This window comes from Equus caballus, chromosome 7, assembly GCF_041296265.1.
Source record: "Equus caballus isolate H_3958 breed thoroughbred chromosome 7, TB-T2T, whole genome shotgun sequence".
Lineage (NCBI taxonomy): Eukaryota > Metazoa > Chordata > Mammalia > Perissodactyla > Equidae > Equus > Equus caballus.
Genome location: NC_091690.1, coordinates 96,007,928 through 96,024,062, shown reverse-complemented (window position 1 = coordinate 96,024,062; position 16,135 = coordinate 96,007,928). Strand labels below are relative to the sequence as shown.

General features: G+C 39.7%; 1 protein-coding gene across 3 annotated transcripts in view; it reads right to left on the bottom strand.

Annotated features, from left to right (window-relative positions):
• The window catches only part of BBOX1 (gamma-butyrobetaine hydroxylase 1), a 60,172-nt gene that overhangs the window by 12,265 nt on the left and 31,772 nt on the right, over positions 1–16,135 (bottom strand). For all 3 annotated transcript variants that reach the window (XM_014741912.3, XM_023646194.2, XM_001502140.7), the window contains exon 5: positions 1,433–1,538. In XM_014741912.3, the coding sequence (XP_014597398.1) occupies positions 1,433–1,538 (106 nt within the window). The remainder of the gene's footprint in view (positions 1–1,432; positions 1,539–16,135) is intronic.

Sequence of the window (16,135 nt, the reverse complement as noted above, 5' to 3'; positions counted from 1 at the left end):
TTCTGGACCACGTTTGGAACAAATCACATTGTATGTCTCTTCCTCCCAATCCCCACCCAAAAAGGTTACTATAGGGGTCACTTCACTGTCATCATTTAGTCCAAAGAAATCATGTGGTATTTTACAATCAGCAACATAATTTAAAACATGCGGAGTCAAGTGCTAGACCAGCTCAGTTACCACTGGCGAGGACAGTGGGTAACCAGGAGGGCGCCGAGAAGACGTCCACATGATGGAAAAAACAGACTAATTTTGATTTGGGACTATTTCACCTTCATTAACTAGAGAACTGCTCAAAATTTACACTTCCATTTACCTCTGAAGGTATAGATTTCTATGTGGCTTTTGATTTAGTCCCATTTAGCTCTAAAAATAGGAACAAAATATCTTTTCAAAGATAATTTCCTGACCGTTTATTTCTTGGTTCAGCAAATGATTCTTTTGTAAAAATATGGCTGGTTTAGTAAAATGACAATTTTGTAATAATATGGTGGAAGGGGGTTCTCTCAAGAATTCTCCTGGAGGATTTGTGGCTCCATGATGAGCATTTCCCTCTTTGATGAGGAATCTGATGGATGGGAAAGTAGGTGGTTTCTAAAAACAGCCAAGGTTATCTGCTCCTTGCATTCCCACCCTTTGTAGCACACCTTGGCTGCTTTTCCCATAAAAGGTGGTGTTTACTTCCTTACCTTCTGAATCTGGACTAAACTCATGACTTGGTTTGACCAATAAAACATGGCAGAAGGGGCATCGTTCTGATTACTAACCTAGGTCTCAAGAGGCCTTGTATGTTTTGGCTTGTTCTCTGGAAATTCTGCCAGCTGCTAGGTGCACAAGCCTGGGCTAGCCTGCTGGAGGATGACAGGTCAAGTGGAGCAGAAACAAGCCATCTTAGCTGAAGTCCACCTAGGTCAACCAGTCCCTAGCCAACTCAGCCCAGCTGAACACAGCACAAATGGTAAAAACATGTGCTAACAACACGGCTATGTGTGTACTTTTTAAGCCATTAAGTTGTGGAGTGGGTTTTTATGCAGACAGAGCTAGCTGATAGGAGTCAGAGTCATGTGATTTTGTGGGAAAAACCCTACATTGTGTTCCCTGGTTTCATTTTCTCTTTTAACTTTCACGGAAATGGTAAATGTGCAAAAAGACCTCAAGATGCCCTGCTATGGTAAAAATTTGTTTTGGCAAAGTAAAAAGTGCCAACAGTTATTTCTAGAAAGAAACAAAGAAATGTTTAGAAAGAAACCATGAAAATCTCTTCCTTGAGAATGTGAAGCTATTCAGGATTGAGGTGCAGACGTTTCTGCGTTCGGAGAAGGAAGATGTACATAAAATTCGCTAATGAAACATATAATCTTCTAGACTCAAAATACAGGAGGATATTGGTCCTTGGCCTGCCTTGTGGAAAATATGCTCAGGCTCACCTTACCCCAGGTGGATGATGGAGGGCTGGATAATCAGTGTGAAAGCTTAGCTTCCCCGTTGTGTAGGCCACATTGTTTGCGTCAATTTTGTCTTGCACTTGCCAAGTATGTCTGTAAAATACAAGAAACATATGTTTAAATGGGCTGTCACTAAGCCAGAGGAAACGTGTTAGAATGAACTTGATACACGGGGGAAATGGAAATTTTTCATTTTATGAAATAGTTACCATAATGACTATGAGCCAGGAAGAGAGTTTGACCTTTCTTTGTCCAAAGTAACCATTTTCAGAATCAGCTATGCTCATTTCTCTTCTCTCCGAAAAAGAGTACATTTACACATTAGTTTATCCTACAGAGTTTATAAAGAGGTGTATATGGGATTGTAGTTTATGTATTTTATTATCTTATTGTATTTTAAAAAAGTGATTTATTGGGGCTGGCCCCGTGGCCAAGTGGTTAAGTTCATGCTCTCTATTTTGGCGGCCCAGGGTTTTGCCAGTTCAAATCCTGGGTGCGGACATGGCACCGCTCATCAAGCCATGCTGAGGTGGCATCCCACATGCCACAACCAGATGGGCCCACGACTAAAAACACACAACTATGTAGCAGGGAGCTTTGGGAGAAAAAGGAAAAATAAATTCTTTAAAAGAAAAGTGATTTATTAAGGTGAAATTCACGTAACATAAGATGAACCATTTTAAAGTGAATAATTCAGCGCTATTCAGTACATTCACAATGTTGGTAACCACTATCTCTATCTATTTAGTTTCAAAACATTTCCATCACTCCAAACTAAAACCTCAGCACGTGTGAGTCCTCTAACTTTGTTCTTCTTTTTCAGTATCGTTTTGGCTCTTGAGAGCCCTTTGCAATTTCATGTGAATTTGAGGATTGGCTTTTCCATTTCTACAAAAAGGCCGCTGGGATTTAGCATCAAATCTGTAGACCACTTTGGGTAGGAGTGACGTCTTAACAATATTAAGTCTGCCAATCCGTGAACACAGGATGTCCTTCTATTTATTAGGTCTTCTTTAATTTCTTTCAGCAGTGTTTTGTAGTTTTCATTTTACAAGTCTTCACCTCCTTGGTTAAATTTATTCCTCGGTATTTTATTCTTCTGGATGCTATTATAAACGGAATTGTTTTCTTAATTTCCCTTTCAGATTGTTCATTGCTAGTATGTATAAATACACCTGACTTTTGTGTATTGATTTTGTATCCTGCAACTTTGCTGACTTCATTTATTAGCTCTAGTAGCTTTTTTGGTGCATTCTATGGGTTTTCTATATATAGAATCATGCCCTCTGTGAATAGAGAGAGATTTATTTTTTCCTTTCTTATTTGGACGTCTTTATTTCTATTTCTTGCCTAATTGCTCTGGCTGGAACTTCCAGTACAACGTTGAATAGCAGCAGTGAAAACCAGCGTTCCTATCTTCCTGATCTTAGGGGGAACTTCGCGAATTTTTTAATTACACTCTTGTAATTATTATTCAGAGCAAGAAATAAAACTTTAAGCTCATACATATGCCCCGTCTCAGTCACAATTCCCTTCTTTCTTCTCCAAGGTGACCATGACCATGGCTTCTATATTTACCATGTTTTTGCATTTCTCTCTCTTTTTACCACTGAATATGCAGCCTTAGACACTGCATTTAATCTTGCCCATTAAAAACAACTTATATCTTCTAAGTCTCTTAACCTACAAGTATCACCTCTAGACTGTTCGTCTTCTTACAATTTAGTTTTTGAAGAACTTAGGGAATTGGACAGTGGACTTCTTCACAGCCTGGACTTCACCGATTGCATACTAGTGTGTAGTTCTACATGTTTTCTTGTCTTCTGTGTTTCTGGAAAATTGGCAGCTGAATTCAGAGGTTTGGACAAACTCTATTTTCTCTCTTTGGCAAAACTATAGATGACATTATGTTCTTTTATTACAAGACACAGAATGTCTAGATGTCTTTCTTTTTGTGATGTTTCCACACGTTCACACTCAATGGCTAGATCCACTAATTCACTGGGGGTTCTGCATAGTGAAATGCCACATTAATAATTTCTTTTTTACTTATCCATTGGAATGCTTTTAAAAAGATCCACTTTCTCTCATCTACTATTTGGTTACCCCGTATAATAGCTTACAGAGAGATGCTGAGATAAATGCTTGATCCTTTATTTACTATTTTGCAAAGCAACGGATTAGTTTTCTACCACTCCAAGATGAATGATTAGTTTTTAGAGAAATAACATTATTGATGAAAATTATTAAAACTCAATATAGGTAATGGTTTCACAACATTGTCAATGTACTAAAGGTCACAGAACTGTACACTTGAAAATGGTGACTTTTATGTTATGTCAATCTTACTTCCATTACCAAAAAAAAAAAATAGCTTAGCTTAAAAGTTAGAAAAAGTTAATTAAAAAAGTACTAGGGATTCCTTGCAACGCTGTGGCAAGAAAAATCTGTCACTCAGATTTTGTAAGGCTTTTCTCTCTGACACAATGGGTAATTGGAAGGAAGCTGTGTTTCCTAATAAACCAAAGCTAGAGTGAAAAAATGTCACTAGATATGCATGTCATTTGATTGCTGTTACAATGTCTGTGTTTTAATTTATGTTCAAGTTCATCAGATCATTTTTCAATAATTATATATTGAACGCTGATTCTACTCCAGGCATTGTTTTAGCATTAGAGATACAGCAGAGAACGAACAAGACAAACACGTAGTTAGTGAATCCAATCTCAGGCAGAGAGAACTGCTGTAAGGGAAAGAAAGCGAGGGGACCGGTGAGGGCTTGGGGCCAGGAGAACACCCAGGCAGAGATGATGCCGTAGGAAGTGCTCTAGAGAGCTGGGATTTCTCATGGAAACCTGAATAAAATATAAATTTCTGGGAGATGTACTTTAGGCAGAGGAATTGAGGTGAAAAGGTAGGCTTTCTTCCCCATTCTCTGGGATTGAGGATGAAACTAGCTATTTCGCTCTGTTTTTTGCACATTTAAATTTAGGATGGAAAGCCTGTATGCATTTCACTAAAAGTTAAAGAGCCATCCATATGTGGCCATGAACTGGAAAGAGAGCCCGTGAAAGGAGAAAAGAAGCACATAAAGCTGCTGCAACTCATTTCAAGTATGAGTCAGGCCATCTATTATACTGCAATGACTGTAGCCAAGAAATACATGTTCTCTATGAGGTTCATGTCACTCCATGGGCCATATATAATACAGATTCAGACAACTGTCAACATGAGCATTCCAAGAATAATCAACACGTAGGAAGGGATTTAAAGAGACAAAAAGTAATTTCATCAAGTTGTCGAATATATAATATCTTCTGACTAAGAAGATGGTGCTGTTGACACTGTCAGTAGGAAAAGACTACATTTAGATTTTCTTTTCAGGAATGATGATGGTTTTTCATTGATCCCCGGACATTCTTTTTCCTGGTTCGTCCTCTGATCCAGGGTAAACTAACTGGGTTTTGCTGCAGCCAAGAGCTGGCTAAGATTCAAGGTGCAAGCTGTAGCTGGGGAACAGATCTTTTCTTTGTTTGGCATTAACTGGCTTCTACAGGGATGGGGCCTGTGACTTGGCTTCATCAGAGCAGCTCTCTGACCCTCTGAGCTAGCTGGCAGGGGATGATAAACATTTTTTAGCCCTAAAGTGTCTTAGGCACGGTATGGGATGTGCAGCCTAAAAGTCTATGCTTACACATCATGATAATCCAGGGAACGAGCTGGCCAATTTTAATCATAAAACATTCTCCTAATAGTTATAGCATAAGTCTGGAAAAATCCTAGAAATGTCATTTGGTTTACCATTCTATCTCCCTATAGAAAGGAATCACGCCAAGAAGGCTGCTGCTGATTCTCTATGACTCTAAGCTTTCAGCTATCCTTCTCAAGTCCAAATCTCAAATAAAATACAGCAGAAATAAATGCAAATGAGATCTGTTGGCCTCTGCAGAAACTATGTTTTGAAAGCCCACTTGTGGAGCCTTAGTGAGATGAGGAATTATTTACACACACTTCCCATTAGAGACATATTCTAATGTTGTTCTAAGTAAGGCAGCAAGTCAAGCAGAGTATCGAGAACTGTCACGACTGAGCAGAGGTGCAGAACCAGATTCTTCTGGAACTGGAGAGGCTGGCTCAGCACAGCATCCTAATGCAATGGGATAGACTTGCTTGGTATCGTGCTGGGGCAGGTAATTGAAACTGTACAAATAATCCTGCTTTTGCCAAAGATGCTATTTTAAACAAACCTAAGTATTTCTACTGAGCTATTCGTGTCCTTCTCAACATTTAACTGGCACTTTCCCTTATACACATATTTTTACTTACGGATTTTATCAAAAGCTCCTGTAGATTCAAATCCTGACTCGTAGAGAATATTTTACGGGTTTGGTTTGGATGCTAATTCACTAGATTCACCCAAATCTAGATGGCCAGTCACAGATATTCATGATATTTCATGATATCAATGGCGTCTTGTGACAAATCTGAATCCATCAGTGTTTATGGAATGTTTAAATATTGTTTTTGCCAGATTTGTTCTTTATACTCTTGGTGATAGATTTTATGTTCTTTCAGTTAGTGGCTCACACTTGGAAAATCATGCTGGATTGATCTGTAATCTCTTTCTATTTTGAAGTTCTACTTTACGTAAAGACATTCCACAACTGCAGCCTGGATTTGTTATCTCCAGCAGCTACACTGTCCGATCTGCTGCAAACTCTCCTCATCAGATTACGGGAGAATGCCTGCTTTTGAATATCATTACTAGCCTTACTGGATCCAACATATGATGTGCTAGCTAAACTACACAAAAAATTTTATAGTTAACCTCCAAAAGAATATTATATTGAATACTATTTCTAACTATAGTTGTGACAACCTCCACATATGACTTCCCAGAGGCCATCACTCACCAGAGCTCCCGATACTTATTTTTCCATTATCACTTGTTAGACACACACAATGGGCCAGGAGCTGAGGATGCAGAGTGAACAGAATAGACATGTACTTGCACCTCGTGGAACTTACAGTCTATGGGGAAGGCAAAGCGGTGTGACTTATCTTCCAAAGCGGGATGTTAGAGAAAAGAAGTGAAGGTTAAAAGGAGACCTGAAGATCGAGAAGGATTTACCTAGAAGGGTAAAGGTCATTGCAGGCAGAAGAATAGCACGTGAGAAGGCCCAGTGGAGGGACAGAACATGGCCTATCAGAAGCTGTGAGAGAAGCCCAATCTGGGCTGGAGCGGGCAAGCTTGCTCTATGGCTAGTCTTGGCTTCCCTTCAAATTCCTGCTTCACTTACTGTCCTCTAAAGCCTTGCAAAAATATCTCATCACATTAGGGAACGGAGTTAATACATATTCTTTATCTCATAGCATTTAACCCACTGCCAAAAACATTTGTTGAATGAAGGCACGGACCTATAATAGTAAACTATGTTTGTTTCCTGATTTTTCTGTTAACTTGAGTCCTGGCCTAAGCTATACATTTTAGGTATATTTAAATCATGAATACTTTAGCTGTCAATCATTGTCATCTTGTTTCCAGGGGAAGTGCTACAGTTATGTGCTGACAATGCCCGGCAAAATTGCTAGAATTGTGTTTTAAAAAGCCATTATCCTCTCAAGTCTACTAGTATTGTAGATACTCATTTACATTGCATTCATTCCCGAAAATGAAAAATTTCATACCATTTTTTGGTAAGAATTAATATCCCCAAACACAAACTAGAAAGACCAAAGTAATCGCACTGATATCTAGCATTGTTCTTACTCAGTCCACTACTCTAATATGGAACCTCCATGAGACATAAGGGTATGAAGCAAACCAGGAGGATTCTGGGATGATGGTGGTGACACTGTTTTTAATCTCCCTGAATGCTCCCTGAACGACATCTAGAGTGCAAACCTAAAAACTCAGGGACTACATCTAATCAAAATTAGGTGACAAGATATGTCCGTGAACCCCCAAAATGAGTGACTATAGAGATAGACCTTCCAAAGCCATAACACGTGGTATCAGCAACTGTGCAGGAGGAAGCAGAGGGGAGCAAGTACGTGCCTGCTGGAGCTGGAAAGTTCCCAGATCACTAACAGATGCTCACTGGGAAGTGCGGTGGGGCAGTTGAGAAAGGCAGTTAAACCCGGGAGGGGATTTTCACATTCCTGTATGGCTGAGTACAAGAGGTCTATAGTAAGGGATTGGAATAGTTTGAGCCCTGTGGACTCTCAAAACTTACCAGACGAACTCCCTTCCATAATAAAGCTTCCTTCTGAGAAAAAGACTCCAAATTGAGCATGATAGGGACAAGGGAAAAAGAAGGTCTGGATGAAAGTGAAGGAGAGGAAGCAGGAGGTCCTAGAATGTCACCAGCCATAGTTTTGAAATGCAGCATAAAACTGTAAGTTACAAAAGGTTTCTGAATCATATCTCCTTTTAATAGTTAAGAAAAAAAATTTCACATAAAAATCTGCAACATAAAATGATTAAGGTTTAGTCTCATAAAGTTATTTTAAAAAAAAAAGAAAATAAATAGCAAAAGAACACACCCACAGACATTACATTCCAGAAGGATGTGGCCCCGAAAGATGAAAAATATTCTATCTTTTCAACTTCCAACTTCTCTTTCCTATTTTGAGCTACTTCTAATGAACCCAAAGACTTTAATTAAATGATACAATATATGAACGAATAACTTACATCAGAATAAGATACTCAAAAATTGGGTGATATATTCAGGAGTCATTAAAAATGAAGATGAAACCAGAGAATGCAAGATTTCATAAGTGTTACAGATAATGCTTTTAGATAACTGGAAGATAAAAGGGAAAAATTTAAATATCAAAAAAATCAGGAAATAAGAAAGATTTGAGAGAAAGTCACAAATTAAGAGGATAGGCAAAGAAGATTTAATGTATGTATAATAGAAGTTATCAAAAGAAGAAACCCAGATTAAAGAACAGAACAAATACTAAAAGTGACAATTAAAACATTTTTTTGAAATAAAAAAAAAAATTTGAAAGTGTACAGTGAAAGACCAAACAACATACTCCCTGAAAAGTTGCCCCAGAATAACCAACACCAAGACAGCCTGTAAAATTCCTGGTCTTTAAAGACAAAAATCTTTGGCATCCAGGTAAAAGTACCAAATTACTTTAAGGAGAAAACAATTAGATTACCAATGGAACTATGTGACATATTAAAGATGCTGTGATCCAAGAATTTTATATTTAGCCAGCTGATTTTCAAGTACAAAAGTCTTAAACTGCTATCAACATGCAAAAATTCAGAGCATATTGTTCCCTTGAGTCCTTGCGGAGGAATTTACAGGAGAACAGGTTTCAGACAACCAAAACGAATAGATACATTGACACAGTGCTGGTGCTAAGTAGTAAACTTATATTTACTAATAGAACTAATTATAGGGGAGAAAAGAGGATATCAAAAAACTGAAAAGTTGGGAACCCAAACTGTAGTGCTAAGGGATACACACTTGTGGGATAATACTTTGAACCAGGAAAATAAGGTAGTGAATACCACGAAATTCTGGAGAGATGTTACACTGGGGAGGAAAGAGAGCTTTGTGATTGGTGGGATATGTGCATGGGTTCTGGAGTGGCTGGCAATGTTCCATTTATTGACCTGGATGGTGATTAAGAGTGTTTGTCCTACAAGAACTCATTTTAGCTGCACATTTGTTTTGTGTGATTTCTCTGTATCTATGTTATATTTTACCATGAGAAGTGCTTTTTTTTCCATTTATTTTTAAATGTTAATAATACTCCCAATAATAAAAATAAAGGCAGGTAGTGATAGAAAGATGACAACTACTTCTAAAAACATAAAGAAAAAAGTTATAGCAATTTTCTCCAAACAAAGTCCCAAAGGCTTTCACCATGCAAAACTAAGAATGCAGTGCATTACAAAATAATAATAATTTATGAGAATTCCACATTAAACATGTTCAGTAGTTTTTTTGGGGTGGGAAGCCAAACTGTGCTTAATATATTTCATCAGAACAGGAATTGGATGCTAGTTTAGATTTTTAATGTGAAAGATGAAAATATAAACATTATCTTCTCTTGTGACAAGCTATCTGATTCTTTGTCAATTGTCATTTTCTCTTTGCATAAACAGTTGGTTATAATTTGAGCTTAATCAAGGGGGAGGTAATGAATATTCTGGTGCTGTCATTATAGTTTGGTTGGAGGGATTTCCATATAATCCTGTGAAATCAATCACTCCCTTGCGTTGGAGCTATAAATATGAGTATAAGCCACGTTTGACAAGAGCCGTCAAATGTTGACAACAGTCAATAGCTATGATGGCCTTAGGAACGATGGGGAAATGTTAGACAACAACACGCTGCCACAGTAGCATGGGGTGAAGGGAAGACTGCAGACTGTTGGGTCCAGTAAATCCGGGTTTGCAGCCTGATTCTTCTGCCTCAGTTTCTTTACCTTTAAATGGGGATAATGATTCCTATCAGAATTGTGAAGATTCGAGAGAATGACTATAAAGCCCTGAGTTCATACTTAGCACACAAAAGGTCTTGGATAGAGAACTATTTTCTCCCACCCTAATGATAACAGCTGCCTGTCCTGGCTCCACAGAGAGCATCCGAGGAGACATTGGGGTCGGCGAGCTGGTGGAGAAGCAATGGACTTCTTAGGGTTTCATAAATTTCCTCAAGGGATTTCTAGAGGAGCATGAGACACAGAAATTATTTTTCCTTTCATTCATGAGATGACCTCAGACTCAAGTGGTTTTGTTGGCAGCAACTTTAATTACTGCAAAAGCTAGTATTACAAAGGGAACCCCAGGGACTGGATGCTGGCTGATAACATAAGCCAGGGTTCATCATGGCCCAAAGAACATGGCTTGTTACTCTGCTCAGGAAACCCTAATACTCACAAGAATACACATTTTCAAGGTCCCCCCGCCCACCCTATCAAACACTATGGTCAGTCCTAAATCTAAAACAACTCATTAAGAAATCCCAGTGTGATGTTTTACAAAGTAGAATGGAATTACAACTAAATTCAGAACCCAGACAAGTTTTCTTTGTTTTCTTCCCAAGTCTGAATTGCTCCTAGGTTGATTTTTTTCATAAATCAGAAGCCATTTTTATTCAAGAAGTGCTGTGCGGTTTCTCAAGCAATTTCTTGGCCAGAAACTTCAACGAAACGGGTAAACTGGTTTTTCTTTCCCTGTTCAGTCCCCACACTTCACAAACATTTTCTGGTAACATGTATATCAAGCAAGTAGCTGTTTCAAAGTCAGATTTGGAGGCAGTGCTAATGGTAAAAGCAATTTCTAAGGGGCCAGATGCCAAGGAATAATAGTATTTTTCACTCATACACTCTCAATCTCTAATACAATCTAATGTGTGAAATGCCGCTGGGCTGGCTTACAGAAATGAGAGCCGAAATCCAGGGAATGCTGGAAAGAACATATACTTCCACTCCCCAGGGGCCATTTCAATATTCTTAATTCTTAACTGGCCTGGCTGGTGTATTTGACAAACAGCCCACTAGAAACGTTTTCTGTTTGACATTATTTTATTCATCCAATGAAGCCTGCAAGCAAGGCACTCAGGCAGATGCAAAACTGGGCAGTAGTAGTAGCATTTTACGTTTTTCCAGCAAATTTTCATCCAAAGACCTCAAAGGGCATGATGGGTACTAAAACACACCCATAGAAAGAGAGAAGGCAGTCCTCAGTAAAGAACCACAGAGCTCTGGGAAATTACATGAAAATTCAGATCCACTTCTCACCTCCAAAGAGCTGGTGGAACAGCTGGGATTAAACTCTCTTCCCCTGTTGGTCCTGTGGGCAGCTCTCTGGGCAGGAGCGCAGTACAGACGCTCTGGGCACCGGGTTCTCAATTCTCTCCTAAACTCTTTGTAACGAAGAGTTCCACACTATTTATCTAGATTTTTTCCACTATAATTTGTGGGATTAGAAGCATTATTCAGCGATTATACAGCTTCCAATGCTTGTCTCCACAGGACAAAATTTGACTACCACCAAGATCCATACGTTTATTTTCTTTTAGCCCTTTTCCTCACTGTCTCTTACCATCTTTATTTTATTTTTGCTGTTACTGTTTCAGAAAAGTATATTTTTTTCATTTTCACCTCATTATTTTTATTAGTCTAATTCTTGCTACAGATATTAATGCAACTTGCTTGTGCCAGCAAATAAAATATTCTTAGAAAGAAGAAAACCTGAGCTTCTTGGCTCTAGTCTAGAAAGAAGGCAGTCTTGCCAGCTGAGGTTGAAATTTGTATTCTCTTCTGCTTGACTTTCTGATGAAGAAACATCACTCAGCGTTGCCCATGAGATTAATTTTCTAAGGAGTGATAAATGTTGATAATGCTGAGAGGATTTTTGATGTCTTGACAAAATGGAAGTTCCCAATATCTTAGCATATATTCTCTTTCATTAAAATTTCCTGGGGGATAACGGTGTGTTATGTGAGGCACTGGGCTAGTACTAAAGTCACCATCCTGGTTAGGCCACCATTTCTGCCTGCAAGGAGCTCGATAAGATGGTGGCAACGGCAATGAGATACGCATGCCTTATTTTCAAAGGTTATCCTGACTAGTAGGTACAAGCAGGATAACTAGTTAATACACAATGCTAGTGCTAAACATTAAAAAAAAATATGCCACTGAATTTTCCTGCCCCTCCTGCCCTCTGTGTCACACACACACACACACACACACAAATGAGCTCATATAAATAATAATCTCCTAGCCAGTTTATTTAGTTGTCCAACTAATTAGAAAAGGAATTCTCAGGGTATGGTTTTGCCTTTTTATGGAAGACCGTCTGAATTTCTCAGTGTTGTCTTATAATTATGGTCTCAAAAGACCACGACCAGTAAATATTACCATGACCCAGCAACCAAACAGCGGTGCAGAGGTGACCATTTTCTTTCATACTTCATGCATTACCAGCAAACGTAGAATCTTCTTCAGAAAATAGAAACTGCCTTACTAGACGTAATGAATATGTGGGAGAGGGGAGAATTTCCACCTCTCTTTCTGGATGGGCCATTCGGAATGCAACACTGGCTCCTTTGGGTGAGCAGTAAAATAGTTACGTGGCTGTGTTGTAATGCCTGGGCTTGGGGGTGAAGTGCTGGTGGTGATCTCACAGAGCAGAGGCTGGGAGGGGGCCCTCTTCCCCAGAGCTGCAGAGGCTGCCAGATCAAGGGAGGATGCAGCAGGGGTGGGGGTTGCCAGGGAGGAGGAAAGAGGTTAGCGGGTCAAGTGAGAAGGGCAGGAAAGGCCAAAACGCAGCCAAAAACAGAAGAGGCCCCGGGTTGGGTAGTCGGCAGGCAGACTAAAGCTGGGAGATGGAAAAGCAAGGGAGATGCATGCAGGAAAGAAGGAGCTGAGTACGCAGGGAGGGAAGTGACCCTGAACCACAACTGAGAAAGGGGCTCCCGTGGCTGTCCCGGATTGGCTCTCTCTGGTGGATAAAATGCCGTGGGTCTGAGCTGGATTCGCTTGAGGATGGGGAGGACGCACTGCATGGCACACGGAGTCTTAATTAAATATATATTGATTAAGGCCACACCTATTTGCACAATGGTAGCCTGTGTAAATTTTGAGCAGTCTGGCTTCATTTTCTCTGGCGGTCATATTGTTAGCTGGCTATGGCCCTCTCTTGACCATGCTGTCACTGTGTGGAGAGCATCACCCTTCAGTTATGCACTAACTTTTCACTACTGTTGGCATATACTGACTGTCATGTTCCCTCATTTCCAATACCAAAAGTCCAGTGTTACTTTTCGGTTTGTTCCTTGGTTTTATGGAATTTTTATTGGTCCACACTATTTAGATGAAGTCAACCCAAGTATTTACACATTCGCCCATAGACAACAATCACCAAAGATAGTTCTCCGTAAAGTAGAAACCTAAATCTGGTTCAGGACAAAATGCCTAGTGGGCTGCCTCGCACAGAGCAGTGTTGAAGGAATGGTTGTTGCATAACTGAGTAAAACCACGATCCCACGGATCAAGACATTCTGTTTGATAGACAGCAACTGTATTTTCTTTCAGATTTGCTCTGTGGGGGGCATTCTTGAAAACATCCTAATGTGGTACAATAGTTGAAGACGGCAGTGTACAAGGTAGAATAAAGTTTACAAGGGCTATTTCCCACTGGGTTAATGATGTGATAAAGTTCAGATAACTTCTTCAATAAACAAATGACGCAGAAAGACATTTTTATGGATTTTGTAGGGGGAGGGGTTCAGAGATATGAGATGAGGCTTTTGGCCACACTCTGTAAAAACTACGTCACTCCATACCAAAGGCTGAAATCCTCCCGGAAAGGTTGCCTTTTTACATACTGCTCTGCGTGTATATATCTTTGACAAAATTGACAATAGGAGTTTCATCAACTCTTACTCTTTTCTTCCAGAAAAGCTTTCACCAGCAAGGCATGATTGCATGAAAAAATATTGCCTAGATGAGGTACCAACAAAATAATGACAAGCATCTGAGAAAATACAGATGTGGAAAACGATGTGTACTTTTGTCCTCAAAGCTATTCCCATTTTGATTTAGTAGCTGAACATAATTTTATGATTATGAAATGCCCTAATGATTATTGCATTCATCTGCTGCTTTATAGTCCTTCAAAAACATCTAGGTGTGCATTTATTCATTGCACACTTATTCCTTGCCTGCCATATACCAAGATTGCACAAAATGCTATAATCAACTGTTTTTGTTTATCTAACCAACTGTTTAACAGTGGAGATGACAGCCAAGAACCAAAAGTAGGTACTATAATTCTCAATGTAGACCCATGCAATTCAAATTCTCCAAACGAATAACTTGTTTGAATGGAAAAGTGCTAGGTGGGGATTAGTTTCCCTTGGGAGGCATGTTTAAAGCAGCACCAAGCTATTATTCTTTTTGGCATCTAACTGAGCAAGAGCGGAAGCCAGGCTCCTTGAAAAATCTACACCGAAAGAAAAGTTTCCTTTTAACATTCCCCGCTTTCCTTTCTCTACCCCTCTCCTGTTTTTGGCGCTCCCTCTTCCCCATTATTTATGGCCTTCATTTATTCATTCCACTCACTCACTCACCAACCAATTATTTTGAAACAAGAGCAAGGCACTTTGCCAGTGGAGAAACACAGATATGAACGAGAGGGACCCTGTTGAAGGCAGCTACTGGTTCTGCTGTGAAGATAAGTCGTGTCCAGGCGTTAGCACAGTACAAAGAGGCGCATGATAAATGCCATCCAGTGGACGGGACGGTGAGGTGTCAGAGGACGTAAGGCACCTGAGTTCTACGCCAGTTGAGACCTGATGGCTCTTGAACTACCCCTTCCTCTCAACCAGAGCTGGGCAGCCTTCACTGCACACGGGAATCACCTGCAGAGTTTTTCGAAGTCAGTCCTGATACTCAGGCTAAATGCAAGTCTCTGGAGATGGGACCCGGATGCCAGTAACTTTTAGATTAGCTATTCCAGTGTGCAGGCTAGGTTGAGAAGCATTGTTCCAAATATCCCTTTTTCTTCTAAATTTCATGTTACCAAAATTTTAATATCACTTCTCCACGTTACTGTGGAAAGGAGCGGAAAAGGAAAATAACATCAGGGAAAAGATTCACTTTTCTCTTTCCTTAACAAACAAAAACGAAAAGCCAAATAAACAGACAAATAAAAACAAAGCAACAACAGAAAAACTGTTCTCTTTTGGAAGTTCTTGAGGTAGGGAATTCAAAATTCCTAAGGGAAAGGAGAGATCTTGGCAATCAGTGGTGGCAGCTGCAGTGGTTTAGCTGGAGAGACTCAGGGAAGAGCTGTGATCCTCTGAGGAAGGGGAGACCAGGCAGGTTAAACCTCCTGGTTAGATGCCGGGGTACCGGACAAAGGAAATGGAATAGGGGGAGGAGGAGGTCTGGTTTGTTTTGACAACAAACCTTTAGTATTTATTCCAATAAATTTCACAATATTAAATCAGTGGCCAAATTATTAAGCCTTTTAAGGACTTGACAAAACAATACACAAGTCATAAATCAGGACAAAGATCTGACCCTTAATGTGATGGATGGGGATGGCAGTTGGGGAATTATAACTACAAGCCCCCAAATTTGGCCACTGTTACAAGTTGTGAAATGTGCTGGCATAGATACAAAAAGTCTGTTGTCAGCAAATAAAATGAAGTAAAATCATGTAGAAGAGATTTAGTTGAAGTTTCCTGTTCCCCCCCAGTGCCCGAAAGCATCTTCTCTGTGTTCCTCCTTCTGATCACTGAGAGCGAGGGGATGAGGAAGCCCATGGATGAGACAGACCCAGATTCCAGATTTTGCTACCTGTGGGAACTCGAGTTACAGCCAGTTCTCTGGGCTTCAGATTCCTTATCAGTGAATGGGGGGATAACATCTGTTTCAGAAAGTTGTGAAAATTAAATAAAGAACAAACAATACAGTTAAGGCTCTTAAGAATTTCAAGACTTTTCCTCATTTTTTCCTTTATGTATTGTTCCTGCTGTAATCTCGAAGGCAGTTTAAATTCTGGCAGACATAGGGAGATAAAAATTTTGTACAACACAAATTTGCCAATGGGGAAAGTAAGTTCTTGGGGTGGGGTGGGGTGGGGGCTGGGTGGTCCGAGCCTAAACATGATGGGGTCTTTTGCCATGAATAAATTTGTTCAAATC